Source organism: Esox lucius, chromosome 17 (genome assembly GCF_011004845.1).
Source record: "Esox lucius isolate fEsoLuc1 chromosome 17, fEsoLuc1.pri, whole genome shotgun sequence".
Lineage (NCBI taxonomy): Eukaryota > Metazoa > Chordata > Actinopteri > Esociformes > Esocidae > Esox > Esox lucius.
Genome location: NC_047585.1, coordinates 8,608,826 through 8,630,247, shown reverse-complemented (window position 1 = coordinate 8,630,247; position 21,422 = coordinate 8,608,826). Strand labels below are relative to the sequence as shown.

Genomic DNA, 21,422 nt, shown 5'->3' with positions numbered 1-21,422 from the left:
TATGGCATGGTGGCGCTGCTGCTCACCGCACCTTGACAGTACCCCCTCCCCCGCCAAGTACCCCCCCCCCCCCCTGCCAAGGCACACACCTGCCAAGGGGGCGGAACAGCCGAGATTAACCAGGGCGGCGGAGCCGTCGGGACAGGCCGGGGAGGCAGAACCGGCAGAAGATCAGGAGCCGGCGGAGGGCCAGAGGCCGGGAGAGCTGACGGAGGGTCGGCAGGCGGCAGGAGAGGGCGCCGGGGCGGCCGGGGCAGGAGAGGGCCTCGCCAAGCTGGCCGGGGCAGGAGAGGGCCTCGCCAAGCTGGCCGGAATCTTTTCCTCTAGCGTCCTTGAAGCCCCACCAGTCCTCACTCCGCCCAACCACCGGGAAGGCCTCCGGACGCAGAGGGGGTGCTGTCACAACCTTCCTCGGGCACCGCCATAGCCTCCCCCTAAAGATTTCTTGGGGAGGCCTCGGTCCTGGAGGGACAGCCTGCTGGTTCAGGTTTTGGTGGATCATTCTGTAATGTTGTAGTTGTGGTGTAGTGTTGGTTAAGGAACCAGGCGCAGGCATTTCTCTCGTTCGTGGAGTTTATTCAAAAACAAACAAAACCGAACACGAACGGACAACGATAACTAATATACTGATGAAAAGAAAGGTGCGCGACAACGCGTCTTAACTAGCAAACTTCAACAGTACAAACAAGCAACACTCACCAAGACAAGAACAAACATAACAACAACAATGATCCACAATGTCGGGAGCAGAGATGAAACATTTAAACACATACAAACGATACAAATTGGGACCTGGTGTGAAAGATTGGAGACATGTGACAGTCCGGGATGTGTTCGTGTGATATGGGAACTTGAGAATATATGGCACGGTGGCGCTGCTGCTCACAGCACCATGACAGCCTCAGAGACAGATTTTACTGGCAGAGTCTTTTCAGAGAGGCAAGGAATATCCAGGTATATATAGTAGTGAAATTGGTATTGTAGTCAAATCAGATATTCAGCATTGGTTAATGTTACATACATTAATTACTAACAGCAATTGGTAATTATTAGCTGTTACTGAAATACTTTTTAACTAAGTAAGTCTGAACATTTACAGACATTTTCAGCATTGTGATAAAATGTTATGAACATTATGACAATTGGCCTATAGCAAAATCTTTGTACTCTATATATCAACCGAAAGAGGGCAGCCCTGGATATGTTGGTGACTAGTAACAAACCATATTGACCTCAAGTTACGGGACCCCACCTTGTGGCTGTACAGCATCGGGGGCTTTTTGTGTTTCATTGTTACTCTCATTATGCAATGCTTGAAAGCTGAAAGTAATACATCTTTTACAGTCAAATCTACATTTCCACAACATCAAAACTGTGATGTATCTATTTCCTTGGGTGGAAATAGAAAATAAACATTGTATTGCCTTATTAGATACAAGGGCCCTGCCCTTCATAACAAAAAATAAGCTAGGCCTATATAAAAAATTAAAAAGCAAAACCTTTGATGGTGAGAAAACTGAATCTTTCTCCCCCTTCCAGTTGAAAATAGGGCTAAATAGTCTCCAAATCCCTGAATTTGGCAACAATGGCCATTGCGTATAGTAGAACCTTGGATTCAGGAGGAACAGTGTGGTTTTCGTCCGGGCCGTGGAACACTGGACCAACTCTATACCCTCTACGGGGTGCTGGAGGGTTCATGGGAGTTTGCCCAACCAGTCCACATGTGTTTTGTGGATTTGGAGAAGGCATTTGACTGTGTCCCTCGCGGCATCCTGTGGAGGGTGCTTCGGGAATATGGGGTCCTGGGTCCTTTGCTAAGGGCTGTCAGGTCCCTGTACAACCGAAGCAGGAGCTTGGTCCGCATTGCCGGCAGTAAGTCAGACTTGTTCCCAGTGCATGTTGGACTCCAGCAGGGCTGCCCTTTGTCGCCGGTTCTGTTCGTAATTTTTATGGACAGAATTCCTAGGCGCAGCCAGGGTCGGAGGGTGTCAGGTTTGGGCACCACACGATTTCGTCTCTGCTCTATGCGGATGATGTTGTCGTGTTGGCCCCTTCAAACCAGGACCTTCAGCATGCACTGGGACGGTTTGCAGCCGAGTGTGAAGCGGTGGGGATGAGAATCAGTACCTCCAAATCCGAGGCCATGGTCCTCAGTCGGAAAAGGGTGGCTTGCCCACTTCAGGTTGGTGGAGAGTGCCTGCCTCAAGTGGAGGAGTTTAAGTATCTAGGGGTCTTGTTCACGAGTGAGGGAAGGATGGAACGGGAGATTGACAGACGGATCGGTGCAGCTTCTGCAGTAATGCGGTCGATGTATTGGTCTGTCGTGGTGAAGAAAGAGCTGAGTCGCAAGGAGAAGCTCTCAATTTACCGGTCAATCTACGTTCCTACTCTCACCTATGGTCATGAGCTTTGGGTCATGACCGAAAGGACAAGATCCCGGATACAGGCGGCCGAAATGAGCTTTCTCCGCAGGGTGGCTGGGCGATCCCTTAGAGATGAAAAGCTTGGTCACCTGGGAGGAGCTCAGAACTCCTGAACGCTCCTGAATGCCTACCCGGGAAGGTGTTCCGGGCCCGTCCCACCGGGAGGAGACCCCGGGGAAGACCAAGGACACGCTGGAGGGACTATGTCTCCTGGCTGGCCTGGGAAAGCTTCGGTGTCCCCCCGGAAGAGCTAGAGGAAGTGTCTAGGGAGAGGGAAGTCTGGGCATCTCTGCTTAGACTGCTGCCCCCGCGACCCGGCCCCGGATAAGTGGAAGAAGATGGATGGATGGATGGGCCATTGCGTATCTTACGTGCATTAAGCCACTTTCATAATTGATAATCATTGTGTTAAGATAGATGATGGTAGACATTGCTGCTTCTAAAGTGTAGAAACAGTGTTGTCTGGACAAGCCCCCCAAAACACCCAAAGATTACATCCTTATGTAGACCAGCCAGAGAGGAAGCCATCAGCACCTCCACAGACGAAACACTGCCGCTGCCAGTAGCTAGCAGCAGCATGTCTTCACCAGCAACCAGTCGTCCCAACATGACATCAGTGTTAATTTTGCCAACAGAAATAATGACGAAAATATTTGTGAAATACCTATTTTTCAGTGGAAGTTTATGGGAAGACAACTAACTCAACAGAAACAGTAAAAACTAAAACAAAAAATACTTTTCATTTTCGTTGACAAAAATGAGACTACACGAAATTATCTTTGTGACAAAAGTCAAATATAACTTCCATAGTTGGATAGGAAGACTTTGGAGAGGTTCTAAGTGTTTTCTTCCTGGTGCACTTTCAGATCATCCAAAGACATGTGAAAGCGCATCATCCCAATATATACACACTGGCCAAGACCGTGGTGCCTGGAGACATAGGTATACCCTAATTTGTTAACTATCAAAACATTTTTGAATCTTCTGTTCTTGATTCTTATATTTCAAACTGATATTTCTATCCACGTCAATTAAACCGCTTGAACAATTATATTTGTGCAATAAGCTTTAACGCTGCACTTACATTTTTTATATATAAGCCTAATATTAGGCAATAACAACATTGTAAGTGAAAAATGATATGTTCCATTGGCCTCATTTGTTATGGTGATATGTTTAGATTCTCATAGGTTAATGAGAATAATTGTGATTGGACTAAAATGTGACTAAAACATAAGGGCATTTTGTTGACTAAAATCACTCACTGTTCATGCCATTTTGACAAATACAATATAATTATGCAAATGATAAAACATTTTCTAAAACTGAAAGTCTAAAACTAGACTAAAATTATGAAAGTTGTGACACTGTCCAAATATTTCCAGACCAAACTAGAAGTAAAAAAAAATGTATGTAGAAAATCCAACTAATGGCTTCACATACACCGATGAGCCATAACATTATGACCATCTGCCTAATATTGTGTGGGCCCCCCTTTGCTGCCAAAACATCCCTGACCCATAGTGGCATGGACTCCACTAGACCTCTGAAGGCATGCTGTTGTATCTGGCACCAAGACAAAATTAGCAGCAGATCCTTTAAGTCCATCTCCTTGCTCCAGGACATGACAGGCTCATGATTTTGGAACCTGGGGAGACCCAGGATGACAGGATGGAGTGGTTATGGGATGACAACTGTTCCAGTCTCTCTCAATGACAGCCATCCACAGTGATGGTGATGGAGTGTGTGATGTATGAGACGGTACCGGTCCCCACTGGTCGACAGTCCAGTGCCAGGACTTGGAGAGGGGACTTGAGTGGGTGCTATAGCACCCGGAGGTCGGTGGCGAGGGTCTTGTCATTAAAACTCCCTGTGGCACCAGAATCGATCAGGGCTGTGGACACATGACAAGGGAAGTAGCCCCACAACACAACTGAGCAAAAGAAAGGTCTAGCAATGTTAGCTACACCTAATGCACCTACTGTTACCAGCTACATAAATCGGAGGCTGACCTCAGCCACACTTGTATTCAGGTCTAGGCGGCTCCCCTGTCCCCCTTGACCACAAAAACGACAGACCCAAATCACATGTTATTCTACACACTGTATTTGAACAATCCTCTAGTCTACCACTAAAAGATGTATTAAGCAACATATTGTGTGATGTCCAGTCAGAGTACCTACACAGAATTGACAGTCATAACAGACAGTTCTGAATAAAATTAACTAGTAATCTGAAGCCAAACATTCAAGCCAAACAATCCTAAAATGAACTCAGCAGGTAGGCCTATGCATAGCATGGCATGAACACCCCCTCACCCTGCAGTATGATTGCATAGCAGTTATCATTCTGATTAGCTGCATGATGGTATAATGATATATAATAGCACTGGGGAATGGGGTGATGATTGTCCCCTGCAATCTCCGTGTTAATACCCTTGAAGTAAACCTGTTAAAAATTTATTTTCTCAAAAAGAGACTATAATGAACTAGGCATTGGGCATATGAAACTGCAGTTATTATTCATCTCCAACACAGAGGGAGCAAAAAAAAAGCCTTGAATGCTTATGTTGTTAAAAAGCTACAAATATAGTTTATAGATTTGACGGGAAAAAATGAAACTATTTGAAGAACCGTGTCATTGATATTGAAGGCTCTGCTGTTGATTCAACTGAATCGCTCAAATTCCTATATCTCATTATCTCCCACAGTTTCAAGTGAGAGTAAAAAATCAAGTGAATGCAGGGAAGGCACACCAGTAGTTGTGCGACTTGCAGCAACAAAAACAAAACAAATCTACTGACCTGGCCATGCAAATCAATCATAGAGTCCATCTTCACCTGTCGTCCATCGTGGTCCTATGTGATTCCAGGGCAAGGAAGCGTTTAGGCCAAATAATTTCCTACCTAACCCACACAGGTCACACACTGTTCCAAAAACTATCCTCCGGTAGATAAAGGATAATAACTAAATTGATTCACTAAACTGCACTTAAAACTCTGCTCTTCTCCCTGCATTTAGAAAGATGCATATATTGGAACTGCAAATCTGTAAATGTGTACATCAATGGTACATTTGTATGCATTATCTACTCACCATTCTTATCCCATTATCTAATACTCAACACCCGTTGTACGTCAACTTTGTGTAGATTTTGTGAATTCAGTCCCTTTATGTAATCTACCACTAAGATCAAGTGAAAAAATTAGTTTGTGCAAATGTACTTAGAAGTAATTCAAGTACACCACCTAGTGTTCAAACATGGTATCACATCAACATTAGTAGACAGTCATATCTTGGTTGTTATTGAACTGCAGTTCTTTGACTTTGTAAGAACACTTTCAAATTACAAATAATACATTTCATGTACCTTTTTGTGAGCATGTAAAATTATTAAAGATTATATTTTGTGGATATGGATATATATATATATATTATCTAAACACCTTTACAACAAATGTGGCTATTACAATGCCTATTTTCTACTAGTATAATCTGTGAGCCTCAGTTATATTTCATTGATGTTACTTCCAGGGAAATCAGAGAATAGAAAGATACATGCATCTACCTACAAGGACCTATCTCCAGTGAAAGAAACCTTCGGGGCGGGGTCCATAAATAATCAAATAATTATTTCAATTTAATTAATTTAAGGATTCCATTGATAATAGGGTATGTCTAAATCCAATGTCACTTAAACATGAATCCATATTGTGCGCAAATTGGTTAATGATATTACTTACAAATGATGATCTCAGATTTAAGCATGTGTGACCTTCATTTCAGAAAATATCTAAAAAGCCTACTTGTTGTTACCATCACTGGTGTTACTGCCCTTACTGTTGGTAAAGTGATAGAATAATGGTAAAACATTAAAACATTATACATAAAGTCTTTAAACAACAATATTAATTGATTTAGAATAGGAAGATATACCTACAAGCATAATGATAAAAAGCAAGAGAATTAGGTACAGAATGGCATACATAAATGCCACTATCCACCTAAATGCCAAGAACAACCCAAAAGTAGCAGAGATCACACTGTGCAACTATGCTATGCCCGAGTACATCATTTTTTGAGCAATACATTGGAAATATTGATCAAATCCTTGTATTTTTATTTTCAATGGTGATGTTTAGATTTTTCAATATTATTTAATGGATATAAAACAAATATTATTAGTCAACATACTAGTAATAACAGAGCAAGCTGCTATGTTTTCCTTTTCAGCACTTACAAATTAAACAGTTTGGAGTAAAAGTAGGCCAGACTAAGGCCTTGTAGCAGCCAATAATGTAATAACTACCATTAATGTAATAACTGCCAATAACGTAATACATTTTCCATTCTTAATGTAATAAAATTAAATAATGTAATAATTTACCTATAATTTAATACTTTTCTGCCCATAATGTAATTCGTCCTTACATTATTGGCTGGGTTAATAAAAATTAATTAAAATAGTAATAATTGGAGCTGATAATGTAATAATATACATACATCACTGTGTCAGAATGTGTCAGACTTCCATAACACTTTCCCTTACTGTTGCTTCGTTCAAATTGTTTTTCAAAAACCTGACCAATCCTGATCCCCTGAATCTTAGTCCTAACTCGGAGAAAATACCTCTCTCTCTCTCTCTCTCTCTCTCTCTCTCTCTCACTCTCTCTCTCTCTTTCTCTCCTTGAATAGGTATAAAAATATTTTATAACCTAACATATGGAGAGGCAACCTAGATGCCCTATCTAATAGCAATACATAAAAAAGTATTACCCTATTTCAGAAAATGGACAAAAACCTTATCTTAAATGTATTATTCCAGCTGGATATTGATATATGATTTAGAACATGGTATGACATATCTATGTCAACTACATCATTTTAATGTTTTCAGATAATCATGCCTTTACATCCCAATAGGGAGTCTAAGAGACCTCTCTTAACTCTAACCATAAATAACCCTAAATGCACAAAGCAGACAGTGCTGCAAAACAACATTGCCAACCTGGTAACTTAGCTACTAGCCACATATCTATAAGATATTATAGTGTAAGTCAATATTACTGTGGAATTTGGAAATTATTGATCCTGCAAATTGTTCAATTCATTATTATGGAGCGACCAATGACCTCTGTGTAAAATATGAAAGCTTGGGAGTTGACCCAGCTTGAATAATACAGTTAAGATATTGTTTAAGTTCATTTTGTAAAAGAGCGTTAGGGTTATAGTATCCAAGATGCCCTATTATCTTAAATTCAGTTATTTTTAACATAAATATCTACAGTTGTTTATAATGAATATGGATTGTGTCCATTAATTTCCTTTATCTTTGGTTGATCTGATAGGGCCTCTCTCTTACCTACAATGTATAGTCTGAAACTGTGATAAATCCTGAAATAAATGACAAAACATTGTAAAACTGCATGCAACTAACAGAAGAGTGTTGTTCTGTGTGTTTTCTCAGAATTAGGACTGAGATTCAGGGTTCAGGATTGGTCAGGTTTTTCAGCAGCTATTTGAAACAAGCAACAGTAAGGGTAAGTGTTATGGAATGGAAGTCTGACACTTAGTAAATCAAACTTAAAAACACTGTGATAAGTATTACATTATCGGCTCCCGTTATTACAAGATTAATTATTTTGTATTAACCCAGCCAGTAACATTATGAGCAAAAGGTTATTACATTATTAGTTCCCAATTTTAATTATATTATTGGGAGGTTATTACGTTTTTGACTTTTATTACAATATATTACGTCATGGCAGTTATTACATTATCTCCAGTTATTACATAAATATGCCATTTAATATATTATTTCTCAAATATGTTTTGAGATTCAAATGTCAAATTCTGTAACTCTACAGTAAATTAAAAAAAACACATCAACTATAATTTCTTCAACAGGACCATCTTATGTTAAACCTTTTTTTTTATCCCCCAAAATCTATTTTCTTCTGGGCATTCTTCAGAATCGCTGAACAGAAGCCAGGTCTTTTAATCGGTTTCACATCTGGATCTCTGGTCACTTTGAAAACAGAAGGCTCTTTCCATCTATCCACGCATGGTTTTCTTTGGCACTCCGGGGCATCTTCTACCTTCCTCGTGTGTGAGTTCTGAGGTGTCCCTTGATTTGACTGGACTGACTGAATCCCTTCCCGCAGACAGGACAGGAGTAGGGTTTTTCCCCTGTGTGGACTCTTAGGTGGGCCTTGAGGTGAGCAGACTGGTTGAAGCGTTTACCGCACACATGACAGCGGTACGGACGCTCTCCCGTATGGATGCGCTGGTGCTCCCGGAATTTCCCAGAGTATCCGAAGCTCTTCCCACAAACCCCGCAATGGAACGGTTTCTCTTTAGTGTGAGAGCGCAGGTGGACCTTGAGGTAACTGGTGGAAGAGAAGGACTTCCAACAGACTTGGCAGTTTGCTTGTCTGTGACTAGTGTCTTCACTGTTCTGCACTGAATGAGCTAGCATATGTGTCTCCAGTTGGGCTGGCTCACAGAACACAGCCCCGCACTGAGGACATGACTGTGTCTTCCCCTCTCGTCTACTGCCCAGATCTACCAGAACCTCATTAGCATGTTCCTTGTCCTCATTCTGAGGACAGAGCAGTCTAGAGCAGTCTGGATTTACTGCAGATAGGGCGAGAGAATGAAGGGAATCATTGGATGGTTCTGACGACGATAGTCCGTAGGCCACTCCACGTGGTTCTGTTTTGATCTGGGTGTTTGTGATGGTCAGTTGTGAGTCCCTCTCTTTGTTCTCTAAAGTTTGGGTTTGGGGAACACTTGATGGCTGAATTGCTTCCTCATAATCTTTCACACAGGAAGGAGTAGATTTGGATTCTACTTTGGTACCGGCCTGCGGTCCATGAAGCTGCTCTTCATCCGGACTGCTCGTCAGGTCCTGTTCCTCTTTAATCAGTGTGGGATCTGGGTCCTCCTGCCCCAAACTGAGGCTCCACTCCTGCTCAGAGCTTTGCTGCTCTGGGGGTGTTAGCTGTTCCGAGATATTGGATAATCGCTGCTCTGAGACCCATGACATTATGGGCTGGGGGGCTAAAGGAAACAAGATAATTATTGATATATGTTAAAGTAGAGCACTTAAATGACTAGCTCGTTTTGGAAATGGCATATCTGTCTCTATCTCAACCCAACGAGTCAATTACTGTCAAATACAATGTTACACGTTTCTAGCTAGTGTAAATTAGGGGGGGAAAGTATAAGAAGAAAGAAGAAAGTACAATGGTATAGCTAGCTTTCGTTAGCTGTATACAGTACCCGGTGGGACCGGTGTGATCAACTGTCGTTTCAGATATTGGTTTTCTCTCTTTGTCCTGGCTATTTCTTCTTGGTACTCGGAGAACGTGTCCCCGACCACTCTAAGTATCTCATCAGCGGCTTGCATCAAACGCTCAGTTAAATACACATTCAGATATTGTAATTTAGTCATAGTTAGACGATTTTAGGGGGGAAAGACCTTTCCGAATTCCACGTAGAGCTTGTTGTCAAACATGCACGCTGTACTAGTGCACGGAAGCGACGTCAGCGCGCTATTCACTCCAACTACACCAAAGATTTGTGTAACTAAAACAAGATAGCCCAGACGCTGCCGTTTCCTGGAGGCCAGTGAAGCCAAATAGGCATAACCTAGCAAATTAAATTAGTAAGCCAAAAACAAGATATCTACATTAGCGTCATGCAGGTAACATTAGAGAGTAGGTAGCTACAATAATGTGCCTTCAAAATAAAAGTCCGCGGTAAAATGCAATTTGTATGATTTAAATATTTTTTTTGCTGGTTTGCACTATTGCATTATTATATATGTTTTTACTTTTAATATTTTTTACTAATACTAATTTAATATTAATTTGATGCGCGGGGCAGCAGCTACACACCGGCCCAGCGCATCAACCCCGTTAGACTTACCTGACAGTGGGGGATGGCCGAGTTCAGGTATCTCAGTTACTTAGGGAATGTTGGAAAGACTATTCAGGTGTTTGGGGAATAACCTAACCTGGGGGGGGGGGGGGTCAGCAGAGTGGCAGCTGGAATCGTCAGGTATTGTCTTGATCAGCAACACAACCAGGAGGACTTTGGACAGGGACAGCAACGAGTCTTTCAAGCCCGGTACTCGGGAGGGGTGGGCCAAGACCCCATGTCTTCCTAATTTTAAGCAGGAGACAAGCAAAATGTAGAGTGCATTCCTTAGACTTACAGGGATTTACAGTGGAGAATGAGAACTGACCCTACTCCCTCAGCACAATAATATAGCAGAGGCCCCAGATAGGGCCCAACAGGTAGGAAGTCACCTATATGAGCTTGATTGACATGCCATTCCAAAACTAGGGGCATTAATATGGAGTAGCCCCCCCCTCCTTTCTTCTGGGAAGGCATTGTCAAACAAGCTCATAAAGAGCTTGTATTTAATGCTTAGTATATATTAGAAAAAACATAAAAGACAACTTACCATGTTACAAGCAAAGTGTTAGCAAGTGGATTGAAGAAACACGGACAAGAGAGTCAGAGTTAGGGGAAGCATGGCTAGCCTTCTCGTTTAGGTTTTTTTGTTCAAATATTTCTATTTCCTCACATCCATTGTACTATACAGATGTGTGGCCTGCTAAAGCGTTTTTATGCAGCATTCTTAAACTAGTCCTGAGTAAACATGATTCACAACAAAAATGCTAACTCCCTAATGCTACATTGTAAGAATAAAAATACAGAAGCGCTCAGGACAAGACAATCGCCAATAAAGTTACAGTTAATGTGTGGATGGATTTCACAATCCCTAGTCCTAGTCAGAATACATATGTACATAAAAACGTTTACATGCTATAAATATTTGTTTTGCTTTGTCATTATAGAGTAGTGTGTGGAGATTGATGGCAATATATATATATTGAATTCATTATATCTGTAATAACAGAATGTGGAGAAATGCAGTAAAGGGTTCTGAATAATTTTCAAAGGCACTGTATTCATGGTCCATGGTACTGTATTTGCAACAAATACAAAACCACATTTACTGTAAATCAAGGCATGCATTTTATTTCATACCATAAGACAAGGTTTTGTACTTTACAAAACACTACAACACTTTCTTCCCAATATCATTTTAAAAAAGTAATTAAAAAATAAAATAAAGACAACTGTCCTAAATGCAATATTTAATATTGTTCTTTCAAGTTAAAAAAGGTCATTAACAATGATGAATACAGTATGTATGAATGGATAAACAAGTCAAATGTTCAGCCTGCACTAATTAAGTGTTAAACTGGCTGCCACTGAGTCTCTTCTTGATCTTTAACCAACACGTTCTGAGGTAATTTCCAAACAAATTATGTTTGGCTTGACAATGATAGTGAAGGACTTGGCAGAAAAACAAACCAATCTGGGATCAGGTAGTAAGTTTCTGTAAAACCTGTTTGGTGCCTAGTAAACACCTTCATGGTACTGTAGCTAGGTGCACAGTCATTAATAGTCCTGCTCTTGTTTGATGCTGATGGTGTGCTGTTGAATGTGTTGCTGTCTCTGGGCCTGAGGGACCTGGGGGGACTGTCGGGGCGGTCTGCCTCCCCCTCCACGTCGGTCTGGAGCATACTTCAGAACGTTGGCCATCAGGCGTATGACAGCCGACTCTGTGGCGTACGGGTGGGTGATCATGATGCTGTCTGGAATCAATTGGGAAAGGTTCAGAGTAATGACAACACTTACATTTAGGATTAGAGATTAATAAAAGATAAATGATTAAACCATATCTCTCAACCATCACAAAGTGGGGAAAAATTAACCAAAACTGATATAATCTTCAGTAAGTTTAGTGCCAAAACATTTACAACCAAAAACACATTATCAAAGAAGTGTGCCAAAATATGAAGTACATTTCACGCTGAAACCCTCATATTAAAACTTTTTTATTACTCACTACACTTCTACTCATACAACCAGATTTATTAAATGCAATGCAGAACTACTTCTGTTAAAAGATGCTATAGTTTGCTGTGAAACTCTTTACCAATAATGATTTTGCTTAGGGAGTGTGTGAGAAAACTCTTCTTGGTCCCTTTCCTTCCTTTCATGTTGAAGTTGCTCATCAGTTCATTGGTCATCACTCTAGAGGGAGAACACTGTTACCCATCAAATAGCAATTACTATGTTACCCATCAAGTGCTGTCAATTACTATTTCAGCCTGTGTGTTTTTACCTCTCCATCACCCTGGTGACATTGTCCCTCAATGTGTTCCCACCGATCCGGCTTAGGAACTGTTTCTTGAAAAACAAACAAATATAAAAAATGGAGAAAAAAAAACATTTTAAAATGTGTATAAGGGTTAGATTAATATTTATACGCTGTGTTCAATTCATTGATTCCAGTGTATCTTTCAATGCTCCACTGCAGATCCACATACCATCTGGGCAGACACCTCCGGACGCTCTAAAACTCTCTCCAGGTTTGCCATGTCCTGGAAGGTTCCACATGTATCAAACTGGAAGTCCGTTCCAATTCCAGACCCCCCAGAAGAGCTCCAGTGTTCCAGAACTCCCACCCTTCCTCCCAGCTCCTTCACTGACTGTCTGATGTCCAACAGCAGACCCAGGACCTGCTCCTGGAATTCTGGAGTACAACAGTCACAATGTGATCAAATTAACGGAATAAAATATCACCACATTATCAAATAAAACCTACACCTGGAAGTTAAGTGTTTTATTCTGGAATAGGCATTTCTGAGTCCCTGAAAAAGTCCCTGACCAGGGCCTAAAGGCATTCTAAGGCTATGTTCACTGTTAGAACGAGACAAAAGATCATTTCGGGTATCAGTGCCCAGAATCACAAAATAAATGATAGATACTCACGGTCATTTGGAAGAGGAAAACTTTGGTTTGGATTCAGAAGGTTTCCCATCATATCCTGTCCACTACAAACAAAACATTTCAGAATGTGGACATTTTATTCTACAGCCCTTAAAAAGGGATTTAGCAGTTGAAACAATAAAGTGCACTCCCTGCCCCCATTTCTGTAAAACGTTGAGGGATGGGGCTGGAGAAGTGAAATTGATAGACAGAGCAGCAGAATGTTAAAAACTGAACAAAAGCTGATATTTAGGTTTGGATTTAATTAAATGATTTAATGAACTTCATTAACTATAATTTATATTCTTCATGAATCAATTGAGAGAAAATGTATGTGTAGTCAGAAAAATATATGTATCAACCCTTGACTGGTCCTTTAAACCAGTCTGTTCTTCATCTTTTTCAGCTCTGACATAGGTAAGGCCAAGGTTACATTCTTCAGCTGCAGCACATACCTTGGGAACACTCCCTCTCTGGGCTGTGAGGTTGGAAAAACCGTGTCCCCTAAAAAAAGCAAGAGTGGATTTACCAGGGAAGAAATCCACACACGGTTTAAGTATGTATCCAAATTTACATGCAAATCCTTCATCCAGGATACCGCAGAGATTATTTTACGGGCTAAAAAGTTAGATTTTGCTGCAAATCATGTCAGATTTCTGACAAATTATGTCACACCTTTTTTCCATTTTAAAGCATACCTTACAATCAAAAATATTGTGAAAAACAAGTCGATCATTTTTGAGAAAGAAAATAAAAACTTGTCAATGACATACAAATGCTCTACCAAATGAACTACATGTTTTGCAGTAAGTGCGCAGTTATTTGTTGAAATTCCATGCAAGCATTTTGTTATGTGACAATTTTTTATGCCAAAATAAGGCAATTCATTTACTATTTTATATGGAAATAGTAAGTGTTTAGTCAAATATGCTGATCATTGCATAATATGCAGGGACTGATCCATAGACATTGTTACTATTTAAACATATGAGCAACATTGGCCTGTGCCTGTGTGTCTTACATGCGTCAGAAGAGTGTGGCCCTTGCATGAGGTAGCCCTCATTGAGTGAGTCGTCAAGGCTGGAATAACACAAGAAGCTGATAAGAACATATACAGTGCTTCAAACTGACATGGACCATACATAACAAACCAATAGGAACACCGGTAGATTTGGGGAATCTAACTTGCCTTCTGAGCTCAGAAGGATCCAGCTGAGGTTCTGCTTCTGGAATTGCAGAGCTTTTATCCAGGGTTCCAGAGTTTGACAGGGCTCTCCTCTTTAGCGGAGGCGAGATCGATGAACCTGCCACACCATTTGACAGACAGACAGTTTGCATGTATGAGTACAGTTACTGAGTACAGAGTAAGTGGTCCAACAGCACATAATTGTACATACATTATACAGCTATTACACATAGTTATTAAAGTACAAGTAAATAACAGTGGGACAATACATTATCTAAACATTCTGTCACCTGTGTGCGTCCTTCCATCTCCACTGGATAGTCCTTGAGGTATCAGCTCGGTACCTTAATAACAAATCAAATGTTAGTTAAACAGACTTTGTCCTGTATAAGTTGATGGATCAACGTCAATCTTGAGAATGCCTCATACTGACCAGTAATGTGTCCCTTAGCTGTCCGTCTCTTCTTCTTCCTCCTCCTGCTGCTTTTTATCGGTGTGTTGGGCTCACTATCTCCATTGTCAGTCAGCTCATCACTGGACCTACTGAAACCTTCACACTCCTCCAGTGATTCTGAAACCATATAGCTGTATTAAGAGGATTCCATATATTGGTTGTTTACATATAGTATACAACAAAGCCTTGTAATAACCTTAAGAGGGATCTAAGACCAGGAAGATTTTATTTATTCAGTGACCCCATAAATTAAGATTTAAGTAATCTAGCTGAAGCTCTTATCCAAACCAATTTACAGAATTGAATGCAGGGACTTCTCATATTGGCCATAGAAGGAACTTTCTAATTGAATAGTGTTTATTTATTTAGAGCTTAAGCTAAAGTTCTTCACCAAGGCCTTTAAACTTAAAGACAACAAGAAGTCAAAATGGGTTAGACGCTTTAGTACCTGAGAATAGTTTGACCTTTACAAGGTCATACGTTGTCCAATCGGCTCCTGGCTTGTGTCTCTCTTTCATGGCTTTCGTGCCATTGGCTGGAGGACAAAGGACCTTCCTGCCCACCACCCAGGTACTTGGAACCACACCCTCCACCTCCTCCTTGCCATCCCTCCACACTGCACAGCACCAGAAGTCATCCGTGTTCTCATCGTCCTGGAACCCATAGGAGGAAAATGTATATGACTCATTCTTTTATCATTATGACTATGAATGTTTTTTTCTGACAGGCCTTTGCATCATTGTGGTGAGGGTAACAGTCCTCAGGTGATGAATAGGTCACAAAACCAGGATATAGCATATAGTAATCAGTATCTAGAATAGAATAATGTGTTGAAAGTTCTCAAATTATACATACTTTGCTTGACAGTAGGACTATTTTAAGTCAAGTGAGCACTGGGAAGTAGATCTGAGTGATTATGAAGTTTTCCCAATTTGGACGGTTGTTTGTTGGTGTTAAATCAGCTGCTTTCATTTACCCCAAAAACTAGGCTCAATGTTTCAAGAAATGGATGTAATCTAAACCAACCCTAAATAAAAACGAAAAAATCTGGTGTTTTGTTTCAACAAATCTGACATTTATTTACCAAAATACATAACACAAAATATTCAAAAACATCCCATTTGCATCCAACTGACCAATAACGGCTTTTCACCAAAATTACATTGCACTTCCATGTTGGTGACATGCTTTAAAAATACATTAAATTGTTTGGATGTTCAAGTCCATTAAGTAACAAAATGTATTGCAGAAACAAGTTTCTGTATTTTTGGGTATTACAATAAAAAAAGCATTACACAGACAATGCCAATGAGGCAATAAGCTTGGGAAGACATATAGAAAAATCCTCATTATAAACAGCTAGCCTAAACATTTCCTGAAACTAATTTGAAATGGAACCCGTCCTGTACATTTCCCTTCCTTAAACAGCCACATATCTCTCATAGGCCTGGTAGGAAAGGCCCATCTCTGGAATGTGTCACAAGGTGTCTTTTCACCTTGTTGGACTGACTGAAGCTCTTCCCACAGACTGGACAACTGAATGGTTTCTCCCCTGTGTGGACTCTCAGGTGAACCTTCAGGTGTGCGGTCTGATTGAAACGTTTCCTACAAATATGACACTGGTAGGGCTTTTCCCCTGTGTGAATCCTCTGGTGCCCTTTCAACCGGCCGGATGAGCTGAAGGACTTACCGCACAACCCGCAGAGAAAGGGCTTCTCTTTCGAGTGCATTTGGACATGTGCGTTTAAGTGGCCCATGTGTCTACATGGTTTCCCGCACACCTTGCAGCACAACGCTGTGCCGTGATGGAGCTGAAGGGAATTCAAATGTTCTGTATGTAGTGGTATCTGTAGGGCCTCAAATCCTGATAGAAGTTCATCACCACCTTCCTCCCCCATTATACTTACACTATTCTCGCTCTGCGCTGACGAAATATTGAGGTTCACTGAAGAAAACGTGTTAGGGTCACCTGAAGGGTCCTCCGATGGACAAACGCCCAGTCCATCAGTCTCTGTTTTAATTGCTTTGAAGGTAGTGGAGCCTGACAGAGAGCCGCCATCTCTACTCATTCCAGCATGAGTTTGTATTTGAAACTGGTGTGAAGGGGGTTCAGGTGGGTTCAGATCATACTCATCATTTCCATTTGAAGAAGTAAATCTAGATTGAGAGTCCAATACCCTAAACAGCTTTTCCCCCCTCTTGTTCCTTCCCTCTTGTTTCTCCATCGTTTGTCTGAGCTCTGGTTCCTGCTTCTGTCCAATGGCTCCCTCCTCCTCCGATTCTACAGGAGCAAAAGGCTCTCGGTCTGAAAGTCAAGAAGGGAGAAATCTACTGTTATTAGCTGCGCACATTTCCTTGAGCTATCATGATCTGCTACATAGCTGCATCTGAATTCGTTCTAAAACAAAAAAAGAACGACGAGTTGTTTAACTACCACACTGTTTTGTGTTTGAATGAGGTACTATATACTTTGTAATAGACTATGACAGTAATATATAAAAATGCACCTAATGACAAATTAATGCTATGACATTTATAGTTGACAGATATGAGATCGGTCGTACATCGTGTATTTGAGTTTAGTCGGCGATTTGTAAGCTGAATAAAGAATTATAGCTGTATTGTTTCAGTCTCTACGACTACAACAGATAACAAAGATAGTAAGTTAGCTGCCTACAGTAGCTAGCTAGCTAGCTAACTGTAATCTGCCAAACAATACTCGTAGCCACTGGTCTGACACATTCATAGCCAGCTGGTTAACTATAGAATAACGTAACATTTAGAAAAAATACATAGCTAGTTACAGTACATATTTAAATAGCGTTCATTATTCTCCCTAGCGTAGCACAACCTGCTAAAGTTAGCAAGCTAGCAACTAACAGCAAACGTACTAACCTGGCCATGGAATTCCATTTTCGTGAAGCTTGCGTCTCAGTTGGTCATTCTCTCTATTTCCTTGGATTATTTCCTCTTGGTATTCTAATATTGTCTCTTCCACTTGCTTATATATCTCTTGGGCAGCTAACATCAACCTTTCTGTCAGAAATACGTTCAGAAACTGCAACTTAGTCATTTTGAGGGTCAGGGTAAATCCACTATCCACCAGCCACACTCGCCTAACGTTTTCCACTAGACTCTATAGTTACAAAGTCAGATTCCACAGTCACAAAATTAGGTTGAACAGACGCGAAGTTAAAATCGGAAACAATAATGATTTGTTTGGTCTTAAATGTAGGTTATGGTTGGGAATGAGGTTGACAGTAGGAATTGCAAAAATACACACTTAAGAATAAACATATAGAACACTAATTGTAGTAATGCTTATTACTATTACAATTGTTGATCCAATCATTCGGCAAAGGGCCGTGTTCGAGGGGATCCCAAAGACAAAGGGCGACTCCAGACCTACAAACCTAAAGATCTACAGATCACCTTGTCCTTGCCATACAAATAAAGTGTCATTAGGTCAGTCAATAACAATATACCCATGATACATTGCGATTTCATCCGTCGTAAACACGTCAGACGCTTTCTGGTGACGCAAACCGAAAATGGCCAAGCTCGTTCAAACCAATGGGTTGTCAACTTTTTAATGCAGTAATCGTTTTGCTTAATTATGAGGAATTCATAACACTATACAAGATACTTGTCACTCCTAGGGATTTTGAAATTGTTTTTTATGCCATCCCATCAGGTGTTGCTCTATTGTTCAGGAATGTACTCTGACCTGACCCTGTCTATACTCCCTGCTAATACCTGTTAAAATATATTTTTCTTCTGGTCTTCACAATAGAAATAGAGCTATACCTGCCTTGTTTCAACATGGTGTTGTATTTACACCCTGTTTCATGCCCAATTGGAATTGCTTTACTGATGATATACACTACCCTTCAAAAGTTTGGGGTTGTTTAGAAATGTCCTTGTTTTTGAAAGAAAAATAAAATAAAATAACATCAAATCTGTATTTGCTAATCGGTTTATCATTGAAAATGCTAACTGATCATTAGAAAACCCACAGCTGAAAATTATCGCACAGCTGAAAGCTGTTGACCTGATTAAAGAAACAATCAAACTGGCCTTCTTTAGACTAGTTGAGTATCTGGAGCATCATCAATTGTGGGTTTGATTACTGGCTCAAAATGGCCAGAAACAAAGAACCTTCTTCTGAAACATGTCAACCTATTCTTGTTCTTATAAATGAAGGCTATTCAATGCAAGAAATTGACAAAGAAACAGAAGGTATCGTATAAAGCTCTGTACTACTCCCTTCACAGAACCGTGCAAACTGGTTCTAACCAGAATTATTGTTGTTCAGAGAAATGAAGGCTATTCAATGCAAGAAATTGCCAAGAAACTGATGCTCTTGTACAACGCTGTGTACTACTCTCCTCACAGAACAGTGCAAACTGGCTCTAACCAGAAGAGATAGAGGGTGAGACCCTGGTGCACAACTGATCAAGAGGACAAATACATCAGAGTGTTTAGTTTGAGAAACAGATGCCTCACATGACCTCAACTGGCAGCTTCATTAAATGGTACCCGCAAAACACCAGTCTTAATGTCAACAGTGAAGAGGCGACGCTGGGATTCTGGCCTTCACTTGCAAAGGAAAAGCTGCAAAAGTGTTGCAAAGAAAAAGCTAAATCTCAGACTGGCCAATAAAAAGAAAAAAAAAATAGAAGTACAAAAGAACAAAGACACAGAGGAAGGTTAGAAAAAAGTGTTATGGACAGACAAATCTAAGTTTGAGGTGTTTAGATCACAAAGAAGAACATTTGTCAGACACTGACCCAATGAAAAGATGCTAGAGGGGTGCTTTTGACACCATCTGTCAAGAATGGTGGAGGCAATGTGATGGTCTGGGTGTGCTTTGATTGTGGTAAAGTGGGAGATTTATACAGGGTCGAGGGGTTCTTGAAGAGGAAGGCTATCACTCCAAGTGCAATGCCATACCCTTTAAATGGCACATGATCTTTTCAGATCTAGAATGCCAAAGGTCTGCAAGGCTGTAACTGGGGCAAATGGAGAATTCTATGACGAAGGAAAAAAATACTATTTCAATAAAACATTAATATTGCAAACCTTGTCTGTGACTATATTTCCTATTGAAACTCAATTCATGTGTGTTTTCATGGAAAACGAGGACATTTCTAAGTGATCCCGAAGATTTCAGCAATAGTGTATTTTGGAAAAAAGTGTGATTGTTGCCCTAGATGACAAACATGACAAACACCCAGAGACAGTGGTGAATTTGTTTTGGCATTGTGCTCATGTTAAAACTTTTTGACTAGATTTATAATCAATAATATTTATTATTATATATTATATCATAACGATTTGATTCTACTCTGTTTTTTTAACTATTATTACGATTAATCTGAAACAATTTTATGTAATCAGTTTCATTGTTCTATTGGTCAAATTTCATGTCAATTTACAAACAGAGAATGTTGTTTTCTTGTTTTACAAAAGGAAATTGAAGAACATTTTTAAAAAAATCAAATACTCTACTAACAAAAAACCATGCAATATTTGTTTGTCCCTTAAGGTCTAATGTGTCATTGTACCCCCTAGCTTTTATGCTCATTGTATACCTTTGATATATACTTGTTTTCCGATGTGTTACTTGTTTGTAAAACTTGTTTCTATGTATATTTGTTATAATTGAATGTTAATTTGAAAAACAAGGGGCCAGGACTACAGTGGGGAAGCACGGCAACCAGTGGCGACTAGTGGTACTGCAACCAATGGGTTTATAGAGGCCAAAAACCAGCTACAATCAAATGCCAAATAAGTGCAACATTAGAATCATACAAATGGTAATGAAATCCATTAATACCAAGTTTTTCAATCAGCATAAAATATAAAAAAATAAACAAAATTAAACAAATATCAACAAAAATCAGAAAAATAAGTAAACAGCTGTTTAAGCTGTTTAAAATGATCACAAATAATTCTCAACAAATTTAAAACAATTATCAATTTAGATTTAAAGTAACAATATGAAGGAAAATGTTTTCCAAAAATGTGTTTGCTAGTTTATCTAACTAAGTAATTTAAAACAGTTCTAGAGATATTATTTACTGGTCAATTAATGCTAATTATACAAATCTTGGCCAATTATTATAATCATAGTCAGATAAATACAGTGGGGAGAAATTTTGCAGATTTTGCAGATTTTCCTACTTATAAAGCATATAGAAGTCTGTATTCTTATCATAGGTACTCTTCAACTGTGAGAGACGGAATCTAAAACAAAAATCCAGAAAATCACATTGCATGATTTTTAAATAATTAATTTGCATTTTATTGCATGATATAAGTATTTGATCACCTACAAACCAGTAAGAATTCCAGCTCTCACAGACCTGTTAGTTTTTCTTTAAGAAGCCCTCCTGTTCTCCACTCATTACCTGTATTAACTGCTTGAACTCGTTACCTGTATAAAAGACACCTGTCTACAGGACAACTGTACCATATTGAGGGGAGGATGGATGGGGCTA

General features: G+C 40.0%; 2 protein-coding genes across 5 annotated transcripts; both read right to left on the bottom strand.

The window, feature by feature from the left end:
* Nucleotides 1-5,929: 5,929 nt before the first annotated feature.
* LOC105017445 (zinc finger protein 771-like) lies at nucleotides 5,930-10,073 on the bottom strand. The gene is made up of 2 exons (XM_010882071.4): nucleotides 9,707-10,073; nucleotides 5,930-9,484 (listed from the first exon to the last, which is right to left on the bottom strand). Exons 1-2 carry the CDS (start codon nucleotides 9,876-9,878, stop codon nucleotides 8,517-8,519), a joined length of 1,140 nt encoding a protein of 379 aa, XP_010880373.1. The 5' UTR covers nucleotides 9,879-10,073; the 3' UTR covers nucleotides 5,930-8,516.
* Nucleotides 10,074-11,454: 1,381 nt separating this feature from the next.
* On the bottom strand, nucleotides 11,455-18,374 carry LOC105017446. Of its 4 annotated transcripts, none has more exons than XM_010882072.4 (13): nucleotides 17,815-18,369; nucleotides 16,827-17,224; nucleotides 15,368-15,572; nucleotides 14,899-15,036; nucleotides 14,756-14,809; nucleotides 14,469-14,583; nucleotides 14,301-14,359; nucleotides 13,735-13,783; nucleotides 13,283-13,344; nucleotides 12,838-13,043; nucleotides 12,633-12,697; nucleotides 12,444-12,541; nucleotides 11,455-12,099 (listed from the first exon to the last, which is right to left on the bottom strand). In XM_010882072.4, the coding sequence occupies exons 1-13, from the start codon at nucleotides 17,990-17,992 to the stop codon at nucleotides 11,903-11,905; spliced, it is 1,824 nt and encodes a 607-aa protein (XP_010880374.2). In that variant the 5' UTR covers nucleotides 17,993-18,369; the 3' UTR covers nucleotides 11,455-11,902. The 4 variants fall into 4 exon arrangements, with proteins under 4 accessions (XP_010880374.2, XP_034143361.1, XP_010880375.2 ...); XM_010882073.4 differs by having other exon boundaries at nucleotides 12,006-12,095; XM_034287470.1 differs by lacking the exon at nucleotides 16,827-17,224 and having other exon boundaries at nucleotides 18,254-18,374.
* Between the last annotated feature and the right edge of the window lie 3,048 nt (nucleotides 18,375-21,422).